Below are 14462 nucleotides of genomic sequence, written 5' to 3'. Positions count from 1 at the left end.
GGTCGTTCGGAGCTCGGCCAAATGGAGGACGGTCGTGGTTTCCTGTCAGGGATGATAGAACGCTGTGTGTCCTATTTGGTCGCTGTTCATCCCCAAATAGTATAAAAATTCAATCTAGAAGTCATAAAAGTGGAGGGGGGCAGGGGGCAGCAAGATGGGCCCGGTGTGTGCAAGCTAATTAAAAAGCCATCTCATCACGTCCTCCACCCTGCCCTTGACTGTGAGTGCACAGTCTCCAGTCGCTGTGTGTGCATGTGCACGTGCGCGTGTGTCTGTGTATTAGAGATGGAAAGAGAAAGAGTGGCGGGATGGCAGTGGGCTTCTTCGCCCATGTTTGTGTGTCTCACCATATCCTCATCTTTGCCCTTGACTTTGTAGGTTCTCCAAGTCTTCCCGTCATCACTGTACGCTACTTTGTAAGACTTGACGTACTCCGGGCTGCCGATACGCTTTGCACCCTGGGTAATTAGCCCGGTAACCCTCATTTTCCTCTGCAGGTTTATCTGTGGATAAAAAAAAAGAAATATAAATGTATATATGATATATATATATACACGCATATATAAGTTTAAATGTGTGCATTTCATCTCTGTGAGCACGAATAGCGTTAGCAAGCCAGTCAAGGGAATCAACACGCTCCGTTGTATCTTTTCTGTCATGGCCATCCATCTTATTCAGAACGGCTGTGATCAAATGGAACATGTAATCAATCCTGACGCGAGTAAGCCGTGAGAAGACTGTCAATAGGCGGTGATTCAAAGATCTTGGAGGAGTGCTTCCGTTGATCCTGCACCTGTGCAATAAGTATGCAAAGGTTTCATGAGACACGATCATCAGCAGTTTGAAGGTATTTCAGATTAACAGCACCGTACTCTTTTGCAGCCTTTCGAGAGGTTTGGACTTTGCATCACTACATATGCGTTGGCGGAATTCTTGGCTGTCAGGAGCACAACATTAATACAAAAGAAACATATGTATGAAACGCAGATGAAGGAAAGCGTCCCATTGGGTAATTGGATACCTTATTACGTGTTTTAAACCCACTATTGTTGGTCGACTACAAAAGCGGTCGACTGCAATTTCTGTTCACCACAGGTCTTTTTTTAAATGTTATTTTCCTTCACAGCTGGTAATGCCTGCCGACAGCCTGATTCAACAGCCGTGTCCGAGAAGCGCTAATGTGTTGGATTACTCATACACTTACATCACAGGTATCTTCACATGATTTACCTGGATATTAGCACTGATAAGATTTTAAAAAAGAAAAGAAATGCTGGCTAACATGAGGTGGCGGTATAATGCTGAAACACCAGGGAGAGTGTGACACATTAGATAAAATTAATTAAACGCTGATGGCAATTATTTGTTTATGATTTTGGCACGGTGTTCAAAAGTTGCTTCGTTTCCAGGGCACTGGATCATCTTGCTCACCCTCAGACAAAATATAAAAACACAGCTGTCTGGTTCTCCATCACTGCAGAACAGACGGGCGGCAATAACACAGCACTGAGTGAGCATTAAGGAAAGGTCCATTAAGTTAGAATGGCCGAGCCAAAAACAGAAATGCAGACTAAAAAAAGATTGTGAATTACTCCTGCGAAGTGGACCGTAGGACTCTCAAACCCCCAGCCCACCAATCTATAACTAAAAGTGATATTGCAAAGAAGCAAGATTACATTTCAGTTCACGTTTGCAAAGTTTCTATTTAAGAATATGACCCACTCAAAAGCTGATCCCGGAGAAATGGGAGTCCAACTTCGTTGACAATTTGACGGTGCTATGGGTGGAATCCCTGGGGGCGCTTAAGCTTATTTTCTGGTGCAAAAATGTTAGCATTACTATGAAATAAGGCAATTTACAAGTAAAATATGGTGGGAAAGCCTGAGCCCGCTAAGTTATACACTGCTTTTTGGTTAATGAAAAAAAACAAAACTCCAGGCTGTGTCTCCTGAGGACATTAAAGATTAGAGTGGAGGCTCATATGGATCCAGCACAAGTAAAGAACTATTTATATTCACCAGCCTTGTCTGAAGTGTCAAAATCTAAAGGAGTAATGGATAAGAATTCTATTGCAATATGGACCCCCCCCAAAAAAAACAAACAAACATATATTACTTTACGAACTCAAACCGACATGCATGTTAGTCATATACAGACCCTCCTCATAGTTTTACTGCTGTCTCGGTAGAGTGTGTCTTTTACTAATTAGGAACCCTGTCAGTCACTAAAAGGTCACCAGCGGGGTAATTGGGGTAATCCTTCACATTCTAAATGGCCGTTTAAAACATAAGTCTGTCATCTCGGTGCTAATAGTGATGCATTTATTTCTTTGACCGATGCGCTGATTGTAAATATGCTCGATTGAAACTCGATGATTATCATGTGTCTCTTTGAAGCAAAAAACGTAGAACCAGAATACCGCACAGCGCTAAAGATTTACTGCGTCAAATACATGTTCAGGTCAGTTTATTCGTTGACGGTTGTTCTTCTCGTAACTGTTATTTACCCAAAGTGCCTTCACTTACAGACGCAGCGACTAATTTCTCATCGTTACGCCATGTCTCTAAAAAAAGTCAAAACTTTCCGTCATAAGGAAAAGTAAAGCTTTAGTATCCAAGGACACAGATGTCCCTGCTAATGGAAAGACTCAGTGGTGTTGACAGACCGTAACCTCTATCATAACAGGATAATAGCAGAATGACATCAGGTGTGCCTAAGAATGTAGCTCGGAGAAATATGAAGAAATCAATTATGAGAAGCATGCCTATAAGACCCGGGGAGTGCACGCTCATTGTGTTCTGTCCTTCAGTTTTCCAGCTGTGGACAGACCATACCTTCGACTGTATGAAACCCATTGCAGATGTTTGTCCCTTTATGACCCTTTTTAGAGAGCATAAGAAAGGATTTTTTTTGTGTCGCATAAAGTCAAGTTGACACAACTGAAAAGCGTTTCCTACTAGTCCAGTTGACTTTATACAACACATTTAATATTCTGTGTGCCCTTGAAATATGTTTATATTAATAACAAAAAATTGAGTGATTTTTGCATAGACTTTGTGTGCAAACCTTTAGTGTTGGGTATTGATTGGACCTATACAGTCTTTGAAAAAGGTAAACGGGTCAGTGTGGTATGGACACACCCATTTCTTGAGCATTCCTGAGACGTCGTTGCCGGACCACGAAAAGGCAGATCCCTGTCGATGACTAGGAGCAGTTCTGCGGTCGCAGCTGTTGGGCGGAAGACTGGTGAACGAGTCATTGTGGACATATGTGCTTAAAGCTCTAAAGGTGTTCAAGGCTCTGCATTAAAATAAAGTGCAGGAGTATTGACTGTGGCAAAAGATCGCTCTCGTTCAGATACTTGATAGGAATCGGTACCAAATGTATTATCCAGAGCCTATTTTTTGTATTTATTAAATGACTAATCAAACCATGACAAGGTTGCGCTGGGATGAAAATGTCCAGAGATGCACAGGGAATTCACGTCAAAGCAGGTTCAATATAAGCACATCAGCGCATGCCAGTGAATATGAACACACCGATAAAGATCAGCAGCTGGATTCTAAGCCAAATTAGTGTTCGTCCTCCATTAAGCTATTTTCTAGAACTTCTTAGTCTTTGCAAAAAATATTTTGGATTGTTTCATTCCACCGGCGCAGACGGCCTGAGCTATATTTTGCTGATATTGGTCCGACAGGCAGCATATTTCCCTCGAGTGCTCAAATGCAATCTTATGTGTGAGATAGTCGTGGCACGGCCGCGGAAAACTGATACTCTCACACAATGCTGAGGCGTGAACAACACAAGAAGCAACCTAAACACTGAACGCTGCGTCGGTGAGCCTGTGATGTATTATTCAAAGATATGTTGTTTGGCGTTTGATTCATTTGTTGTGGCTTAAGGGAAGAGCGCCGACTCTGGCTGACATCCAGAGATAAACGCTGCGCCCGGGAAAAACCTTATGAATAGCCAGACGCATGTGATCTGTGGCCCTGATTGGGTTGTCATCTGTCAATCCATCCTGTTTCACCTGACAGACATGCAAACGACCACCGCATACAGAGCCGCAGTGCTAACTCCTTAGCATAGTCCCAAAACACTGACACGTTTGCGCACCTCTCCACGCACGTCCCAATTATCCAGGCCCTCTGTAGAAACACACAATGCCTCCAGCATCCTGCACAACACCCCACGTGGCATCATTAAAGTCAAACAAACTGCCTGAATGTTTTATGTCCCGCTCTCTTCAGCCTCTCCATGTACACGGCTCCTTTTTTTTCGCTCACTAATGTCAGCTGTTTTTTTTTTCCCCCGTTCTCTTTCCTTTTTAAAAATCTATTTTCACCCCATCTTATTCTCCTGTCGGTAGGTGCGGCCCCGCTTTCACACTGTAGTGTGTTTTTCTATTATATTTTGTTCTCAGTTCGCTGACTACGTATTAAGTGTCCGATAACATCCCACTTCAAAGTTCGATTTCATCATTTCCGGCATAGCTGAAGTGAGTTGTGTGAGAGAAATGCTGAAATAAACATAAAAAAAAATTAAAGTCGCTAAATAATGGCTTTTACTTTTTGTGCTCTCTGGGAAGAAATAGATATCAGGACTGGATTAAGAAGCTTTTGTGCATGTGGGATTTGGCCAAACATCATGTGAGATTTGATTTATTTGAAGTTGTTTCATAAAATAAATGTATTTGTCTTGTGGTTCCATACGGTATGAGGTAAGAGGACTGCACCAGATTCAGTAATATCACTTTAACCATTCCGTAATTGAATGAGAAATAAAATATTCTGGAATTGTGCACTAGGAAAGACTGAAGACTGTATGTGGCAATACTTCCAGTCCACTGGGAAAGCAATTCAAATGGTCTTATTAGGCAAGAACTAATGGTTTGACATACAGGTCGACTGTAACAAAAGTGTGCGCAGACCCGAGTGTGTTTATGCTTTGCTGCTGTCTACAGTTCATTCATTTCAAAATTGATTTTTTTTCATTGGAGCCCCTGAAATTGTCACATAAATTACCAAACGGACAAAAAGGGGCACTGAATTCAGTCTTTTCAGCAGATAACAAGGGAATTAAGGTTCATGTAACTACTGAGTGGTGTCTAAAATTACACACCTCTTAACAGCACAGTGATTTTCCCATCAAATGTTTCATAGGACATTTTAAAGTGCCGGAGCGTTGGATAATTTCAATATTTTTCCAATGCTTTGCGCCACACTTTTGTTGCTTTTTTTGTCAGTTTTTTTGTTCTCTCGAATTTCTATTGCCGAGCTCAATTTATGAAACGGATTCTGGAAATTGCCGAAGCGGTTCCATTTGCGAGAATGTCGAAACCATATGTCAAAACAAGAGATGGCACAGATGAATAATTGTGAGCAAATCCCCATCATTAAGAGAGACCCAACCGCCACTAGCTTTCACGCTGCTTCTTACACATGGCTACACCTGCATCTGTTCTACCCCCAGCCCATAGTTTTTATGGCTCCTTATTACCGGTAAGTGAGCCATCAATTTCACACTATCAGTGATTAACTTTCACATTCAACAATTTATACAAACCATCAAGCGGAACCGAGGGACGTTATATGGTAGGGATCTTAAATAAATATACATTTAAATCAGCAACAAATGAGGGAATAAAGTCTGCCTGTAATCAAGACTGTGTCTCATTTGCTCCTGGCTCTGTTTGTGTCAACGTCCTCCCCTGATGCGGCGCTTTACCTGGATCCATGGCCATCTGTCGTTTTCGGCAGCCGTCCAGGCATTGACCAGGCCCTTCTTGTTGAGGCGTGCGAAGTACGGGTACCACTTCTGTAATCCGAAGAGAGCGCGGTGGGTGGAGGAGGCTGTTATTTGCTGGTTGGAGATTATGCCACCCTCCATGCCCAGTGGTCCAGAGCATTCTGAGGCAAGAGGGAAGAAAGAGCAGATGTAAGAGCCTCAGTGATTTAGTTTTTGATGATGATGATGCATCTGGAATCATGTTGTGTGCTTATTGTTTTGTACAATAATCAAAACCTCTCCTGCACGTTCTATATCCATGTCTGTGTCAACAAGACACTGTCAACAAGAGGTCTCCCCTTGGCCTAAATCTAAGGCACTAACAATTTGCTCCTTCATCTCCTTCATCAGTAGCAGAACCCTCAGGCTGAGGCGCTGCAGCCACGGCGTCATCCTCCATGTCAATGAGCTTCCTAAGAGCTTTAAACATCCTACAGACTGCAGGATTAAACTGGGGAGGCATGACAGCAACGCTGAGGTTGGGAGTTCCCCAAAAAAGCATTTAATTTTGAAAGACTATTTAGAAAAGCTGGATTTAAAAATCAATAGCAAGATACCAGCAGCACAGATGCAACAATTGGTGAGGAAATATGATCAAAATCATGACAGAAGCTACATTTACAAAAGCCTGAAGCAGATAAAAAAAATCTGAACTCAGAAGCGAATGCTGCTCAATAGATAAACAGCATTTTCTCCATTCTGAGATCATGTAGTTGTATTTCAAGTGAAGAGGCACTATAGCATCTTCCTTTCCCTACTAACACATGTTCGTTCCGACGCAGCCACCATGTGGACCAAAGCTCGGGCCCTGCCTTGATAATAAGCAGCTTGTTTTCCTTCTTAATCCCGATTTGTAAATCCAGGCACATCAGGAGAATCTTAAATAGATATACCTGCAGTGAGGAGGATTCTGGTCATGCTATTCCAATAGGCACAAAATAAAAGCCAAAAACAGAAAATTACCAAATAGTATAAAACACAAGAAGAACAGATGGAAAGGGGAGATGTATCCATCTGGTATGTTAGATGAATATATAGATACCATTTTACTGCATAAAACTGACAAACAATATTAAATGTTCTTAATCCTTCATTCTTCATTCTTCACAAAACATCTGCGTTTTCCACAAACACCAGCTCAGTACAGATTGCATGTGGAGGAGAGGACTGTTAAGTTTGCCTCTAATTATAACTCAGGTGGGCCTCGAAAAACAATAACCCGTTTAACTGGAGTTGAATTGTAGCTCCAAACAGCTGGGGAATGCAGCCATCAAAAGTGAATCGGATGTGTTCGCTGGCCTTTGGCCTGAATAAACAAACATGAGATTGCGCGAGGGAGAAAATAAATGAGACTATCGCTCCATTCTTTTTTTTAAACACTGAACAGAGGACTGCACAACTCATTTGCTTAAAAAAAGATCTGCAATTTGAAGAAACGCAAACCAGCTGAGAGGTGACACAACGTCAGTGTGAATTCTGCTAACAGGAAGAATGCACGGCCTTGGATTCGCTCTCGTCTCCAAAAAGCGCCACAGCTGTTTGCTATGTGCCACATTAGTTGCGAGAGATGCTTTAAGTTTTAATTAGTCTTGAATTCTACCATATCCTTGACACATGCAAGGATTTCTGGTCGTGTATTTTTATTTTTTTTGTGTTGAAAGTGATTTGCGGTTCCACGAATGTTCTGCAATTCTGCAGCTTTATTTCGCTGCATGAGAAAAGCTGGCAGCGCAGCGTGTCAATAATTCATGAGCTGATCTTGGGTAGGACTTAAACAGCAGATCCAGACACTAAATTCCCCATCAGATGCATAAACTGTGAAACTGGAGGGTTATAATGATGTAATAACAATTTATAACAGTTTGCTGCGGCATTGTGCATTCGTTGCTTTTATTTTACTCCTGAAAACTGTTTCACTTGAATGAGAGTAAAGACTATTTGCATGCTGGGTTTAATTTTGTTGGTATACCGCTGCATCCATGGGATGGATACAGCATGGGGGGGGGGGTGTCTTCTCATTATAGCCTTTGTGTTTATTTCTAAACGGGTGTAAAGAAAAATAATATTGGTGTGATACAGCAGTAACTATTAATTTATTATACTTCGTGTGCTGAACAGTGGCCATTATGATCAAAACTCATTAGATTTCTCTTATTAGCGCGTCTCTTAGTCACAGATGATTAAATGGCTATTTGAGAGCCTAAAACAATTGTTGGAAAAGCCGAGCGAAACCAAAGACGTTTCAGCTGAACTGCGAGTGCAACAACCATTTGAAAACCAGGCTCTGAAACCCACACGGACAGGTCACGCGCACGGAGGCCGGCAGTGCAACAGGAAGCGGGAGAGTCAAAGACGAACGCAAGCGATGAAGGTAAATCTAGCACGGCTTCTGTGGAGTCAGATGGATTCACTGGAGGCAGGTGGAAGGCGTGTGTGTGTATATATATATATATATATATGTCAATGTGTTCCATGCATGCCATTACTCTTGCTTCCGTTTCACTTTGTGTGTGACTCATCGCCTCCAGACAGAGGAGCGGATGGTGTAGGTGGATGTGTAGCCAACTGCTAATGGTCTTTTTTCACAGTTTTCCGGGAGGCACAAAAGGTCTCCATTCCCATATTTAGTTCAAACCCACAGTGCCGGACGACGGATGACCGTTTGGATTTTTGCCGTTGGATTTCAAGTAATTTTAGTTTCTGAATTCGCTGCTTAATCTTTGTATGGTAATTCAAGGAGAAGTGGGTATCTATATATTTTAAGGGTGTTTATCCTGAAGTGGAAAAAGAATAAAGAGGATCATATGTTCACAGCAAGATGTGTAGGATTAAATTATAAAGAATGAAATCAGAAGCTTTGGGCAACTTACATTTGATTAGAGGTGAGGAGGAGGAATGGAAATAAATCAAGCTATATGGATTTCAAATCCTACGGGTTTGTGTGCAGGCTCAGCAATCAATTCAAACCAGAGCTGAAGTATGAGGCAAAGGTTTCTGTTTCTAAGGCCGGGAATGATGCTCTCCAGCTACGCTAACATGTCTCATATGCTGGGTGACAGCTCCTTTTTCTGTCTTCTCCCTCTCTCTGGTTTGCGCCTCCTTTTCTTTCACTGAGACCTCTCTCTCGCTCGCTCGCTCTCCCCCAGATCCTCCTCCCCCAGGAGATCAAACCTCTCCTCTCATCTCTATCCATACTTGTTATTCTGCCTCTCTCTTTCTCCATCTGAATTGGTTTTCCATCAAGTTGTGTAACTGCTGCGGCACCTCTTTCGCGTTTGTGTGACTTGTCCTTTAGGCAGGTCTTCAGGGTGGACAGGATATTGTGTGGCTCATTTGTTTTTGTTTTCCCAGTTGTTCATTGATAAACACTCATTTTATTTTTACACGAATTACATTTTTATGATATACATTAAAGTGTGTTTTGTCATCATCACCGTGATTTTATTTTTATATAATTCTTTTATCTGCTTCCACCCTTTCTTGCACTTCCTGAACATTCTTCTAGTTTTTCATTTTTCCTCAGTAATGGCATGTTAGCATTAGCAAATTAGCATTAAAACAAAGTATACACACGACAGTGACGACACATACAAAAATAATAATAGTAGGCTGTCCAGGAAGCATTTGTAATATTTTGTAAATATTTGGGTGAAAAGAATAAAGCCCAGAATAAAGCATTCGGGGATTTAACTAAAGTGACACGGGATCTATTTTTCCTCATAGTGGCCTGACATGATGACTGCGGTGCAAAGTTGGATCAACAAAACATTATATCTGTCTCGTTGTCCTTCTCTAGCACCTCCCATGTAAAGCATGTGAATATTGTTTCCGAGGCGATGGTGCAAAGTCACGGTCTTTTCCACCTCGCAGAAATGAGGGGCCACTTCTAACGAGCTGCCTGCCAGTCGTCCGTCAGAGCAGTCGAGGCGGCCAGCCCCCGGACCTTGGCCTGCTGGCCCCTCAGCATACATCAGCCCTGCCACAGCACGCAACACTAACGCCACCACCACCATGATGTGACAGCTGAATCCATCTCCCACAAGCCCTACATACGGCCTATACAAATTAAAGCACCACTAATGAGCGTGCAGAGGAGGAAGGGGATGAGGAAACAAACTCACAACAGCTTCCACGGGTATCAAATGAGGCCGGATGAAATGCAACTGTATTTAATTTAATGTGCTGGCGCGTCAAATAAAAATCACCTCCTAATGATGCATTTTTTTTGGTTCTGCAGACCCTTATTTTTTGTCAATCCACAACATCCCATCCATGCTGGGTTGGGGGTGGGGGGACGAGAGCCAATCCCAGATGACATTTGCTTAGAAAAGTCATCAGTTCATCACAAGGCTACAAAGAAAAGCAAGCAGCCATCCTGGACCGTGAGGAAGCTGGAATGCCTGAACCCAAGTAATAAGATGCTGAAAGCACAGAACCGTTCCATGATGCTGAACAGGATCATCAATTGATTAACCTTAATGGACGAGCATTTGTGCAACCACTCAACACGCTTGACGACGCAGTCCACACTCACCCGGTCTGATGGATGAGGCAACTTGCAGACATCCGGAGCAACACAGTACTCCAAAGCGCCGTGGGATTTGTCAATGCTTAGCCATTCGCACAGATATTCATGCAACGATGGATCATCCATCGGGAGAAATTTGAGATTCAGGATCTTTTAAAAGGACACTTGGCATGCAGCTGGAGCAAAATGTCAAACCACAAACCTGAGAAGAGGATGGCCGCTGGTTCTTTTTGGTGGAATAACTTATTTAGTGTAATACTGCTAATATACTCAATATCGATGGTAATTATGTTCAAAGAATTTATCTTAAAAATAATGTTCAACTGTGGGAGAATATGTAAAAATATGTTCCAAACATATCTGTCAAATATGCAAAATCAAGCTGAGCAGAGGGGAGGCCGGTGCCTATAATTTGTTAATGTGGCCAGCAGGAAACACGGGAGAAGTTGTCCTAAAGCGTTTGGTCCTAATGGACCGCAGCTTCCTGCTGGAGGCTGGGAGTATGGAACGAGACAAAACATAGGACTTTAAAACCATCTTCATCAGTTGGACGCGTGCAGAATCCAGGAAATGCTTTGTTGTGGTGACAGCGGGAAAAGACAAAAGTTCGTCTACAGGCTTGGACATGTTATTTATTGCTGCAGACTCTTGAATTCATAAAAAGCCATCTGTGTCTTCATTGGCTGGGTTAGTAAGGTTTAACCATCAGGAGTGATGGCTGGTTAAAGGGAGAGTAGAGGGCAGAAATAGTCTAAATGCTAATAGGACTTAGCCCACAGCGGGTGAATGTGCCAGAGCCCCGAGAGCAGGACTCTGTCTTTGACTCTGCCTTCTCAAATATGAGGAATTAAGAACAAATCAAATAATTAAAAACAAACACAGACTCAAACAAGATTAGAAGAGTAGCTACGCTGGGAATTATTAGCATCCTGATCGCTCTGACTGACTTCGAGCTGATTTGATCCACAGCCCTTGTGTTTAATTTGATGTTTACAAGGTGGAATAAGTTTAAGCAAAAAATGTTAAATGCTTGAGTTGACTTAGCTTCAGCTCGAGGCACACAGTTCTAGTCGTCTTAGCCTCGAGATGTGTTTGAGTGGTGAGAAACCCTGTGCCTCCCTCCAAAAAAAGATTGTTAACTGATCACTTAACCCGTATTAATCTCTAATTCTGAGCATCTCTGGATGATTACAGCAGTAATAGTTCCAAATTTGCTGAAGCAGAAAGGCTGAGGGAGCTCCTTGCATTCTCTTCCCCGATGGTGGTCCTGTGATCTTTCTTCGCTCTGCTGGTTGATGGGGATCAATAACGAAGGCGCTGCAATTAATTCAGCATAATCAGATAATCAGCGAACAAGTAGGCAACAGCCAAAAGCTCAGTGTTGTGTCCACATCGTATTTTCTGGCATATTCAGAAACTGTACGGCTTCTAAATTCTGTGTTTGGTGTGTGTGTGTGTGTGTGTGTGTGTGTGTACCTTGTGTGTGTACAGACTTGCCCACACACAACGTGGGTGGAAGAAACAAGTCAGAGTAGATGGTTTTATTGCATGAAAATACATTTTGGCGTGTTCCACCTTTTTCCTGTGTGTACATAAGAGCCAGCCAATATCATTTACAAGACAGCTTCAAAACCACCAATGCATCAAATGATGCACATTTTTGCACTTGGAAACAAAAAGATGGAGATGTAAATGTAGCAAACTGTCAAATCTGAGAATCTGATGAGGTCATGGCGATGCCATCGGGTAGATGCTCCTAAACGTAATGCCCAGAGTCGGCACGTTCAGAACCCGAACAAACCATATTCATAATTAATAGCTGCAAAGAGCCGCATCTGAATGAATGGCTGTACAACATGCTGCCCAGATATTGCATTAACTTGGGAACACGGGCGTGAGGATCATTAAACAAATGACGCGGCTCACATGTTCAGGCAGCAACTCATCCCTCACAAAGTTCACTTCGACTTCTATCATTCAACTTCAGTAAAGCGTAAACGTCTATCGCTTCTAGCAAACATTCTAGTTTGTCGCTGAACAAATGTGAAGGACCTGCAGTGAAACAGAACACCTATGATCTATGACTCATTTGAGCCAGGAAACTTATTTTTCCTCGACTGTGCAGGTGACACAGGAGAATCCTTTGAGCGTACGGTCTCATTGCACAGCTGCCGGACACCAATTCTATTTTTCTTGCACAGATGACTATTTCTTTAGGCTTTATCTCAACATGTATTTGTTATTAAAGCCTCCGCCGGGGAAGGGGTTATGTAATCGCCGGCGTTTGTCTGTCTGTCTGTTAGCAAGATCACTCAAAATGTTATGGACAGAGCTGGATAACATTTCCAGGGAATGTTGGGAATGTTACCATGAACAGATTAGGGCATTTTGGTGGTGATCCAGAAGAGATCCCGGATTCTGGATCACTTTCAAATCATTGCAGTCAAAATCTATTGCTCAATATCTTGGTTGGTTATTGACCAATGTTTTTGGAATTTGACACAATCATGTAGTGTGAGGATCTCTGTCTCACCACCCAATTTCACCCGGATAGGATCCAGAATGAGGTCAGAATTTGTTTTTAAATTTTAACATTGAAAACCCCATTTATGGATTCAAAAAAGAGTTAAATATACATTTAAAATCCGATTCACTTTTACTTTTCATGGTTGGTGTATAAAGATACCAAGAACAATTTAGAACCTTTTGGTGATGATCGAGATCACCATGTGGACGGTGTAAATCTAATTACGAGTGGAATGAGCTGCTTGGTGGAGGTTTGCGCTCTCTGAGTGCTTTTCTAGTTTCATTTGTGTTTTTCTAGTGATTTCATTTTGTGGATTTTGGAACATCTTGTAAACTGTTCTCAGCTACGAGGGTTCATGCTCTATACAAATAGGAAATTATCATAGAGAAGGAGAATTTCCTTACATGCATATACATTTTCATGGTTGAAGTACAGGATAGATTTTGTAATAAAACTATTTAAACTATGCCAACAGCTGCGTGAGACAAAAATGAACACATTCCAAATGCCGTTTAACATGTAGAATCATGTGTTTCAGAGCGGATCGACACAATTACAAGCATGAGCCACTTACTCGACTGACAGTTCCGTCCCATGTACTCCCCTGGACATTCACAGGAATAGTTGGCCACCAGGTCCATGCAAACGCCTCCATTCTTGCAGGGATCCCTTTCGCACTCGTTAATATCTGAAAGAGCCAGGAAAAAAAAAGGTGAATTTATTTCCTTGAGGCAGACATGCAGGTAATTAGAAAGACCTCATCCTAATTTGAATGCATCGGCAACAGGCATGTATTGAATTTTCTCTGTGAGTTACTCCCCATCTTCCCATAGACGCCCTAACAAAGACAAGTAGTTCCTTAAGACGAATAAATCACACATCTCCTTGGGAAACCCGCTAATGCTCAAGCGCGAGGGCTTGCTGTTCCATGTAGCATTTGAGTAATTGTTGTATGCAGAGGAGATGGGGGTCGGGTTTAGAACCATCTTTCAATGAGGTTTTAGCTCATTTGAGTTCCAATGTTAAGATCTATAGATGATGATATTGTATGTAGTCACCTATAATTCCAATTCCAACTCTGTGGTTTGCATTCTAAATAAGCTAAATACTAGAACAACATGCTACCACCCCACCTATACTATTATTGCTACAGTTATTCATTCATTTTCCTGAGCCCTTTGTCCGAAATCCGGGCCGCCGGTATTGCTGTTGAAGGGCGAGAGGCGGGGTACACCCTTGACAAGCTGCCAATTCATCACAGGACCTTGCTACAGTTAGCGAAAGCTCATTTCAGGAATAGAGAAAGGAAAGGAGGTTAACTTCCAACAAATGTCTAATGGTTTTTAAATTGGCCGATGGCTGCTACAAGTCTTTTAATCCTGAAAAACTTCCTGAGACTCATCCAGTGCATTTTGGCTTCATGAATATGTAACCAGGCAGAAGATTTGGAAATCTTAAGAAAGTAAAACATGATTAAAGCAAGTCTGTCACGGTACATCTGCATCTCTCCCAGTACCCCTCCATAGTAATTTGGGCACATTTTGTGAAAATATTTTTCCTTCGGTGAATCGCTTACGCTCCAGAGAAACACAGTCATGGTCTTCACACATAATGTTCTGC

The 14462-nt window shown here is 42.2% G+C and overlaps 1 protein-coding gene across 1 annotated transcript in view; it reads right to left on the bottom strand.

Moving 5' to 3' along the window:
• LOC137918305 (EGF-like repeat and discoidin I-like domain-containing protein 3) overlaps positions 1–14462 on the bottom strand; it is a 76263-nt gene that overhangs the window by 20631 nt on the left and 41170 nt on the right. The window contains exons 5-7 of the mRNA XM_068761073.1: positions 13417–13530; positions 5728–5909; positions 348–503 (exon numbers count right to left, since the gene is read on the bottom strand). Coding sequence (XP_068617174.1) covers positions 348–503; positions 5728–5909; positions 13417–13530 — 452 coding nt within the window. The remainder of the gene's footprint in view (positions 1–347; positions 504–5727; positions 5910–13416; positions 13531–14462) is intronic.

This window comes from Brachionichthys hirsutus, chromosome 4 (genome assembly GCF_040956055.1).
Source record: "Brachionichthys hirsutus isolate HB-005 chromosome 4, CSIRO-AGI_Bhir_v1, whole genome shotgun sequence".
NCBI classification, from domain to species: domain Eukaryota; kingdom Metazoa; phylum Chordata; class Actinopteri; order Lophiiformes; family Brachionichthyidae; genus Brachionichthys; species Brachionichthys hirsutus.
This window is presented reverse-complemented; position numbering and strand designations above follow the sequence as displayed.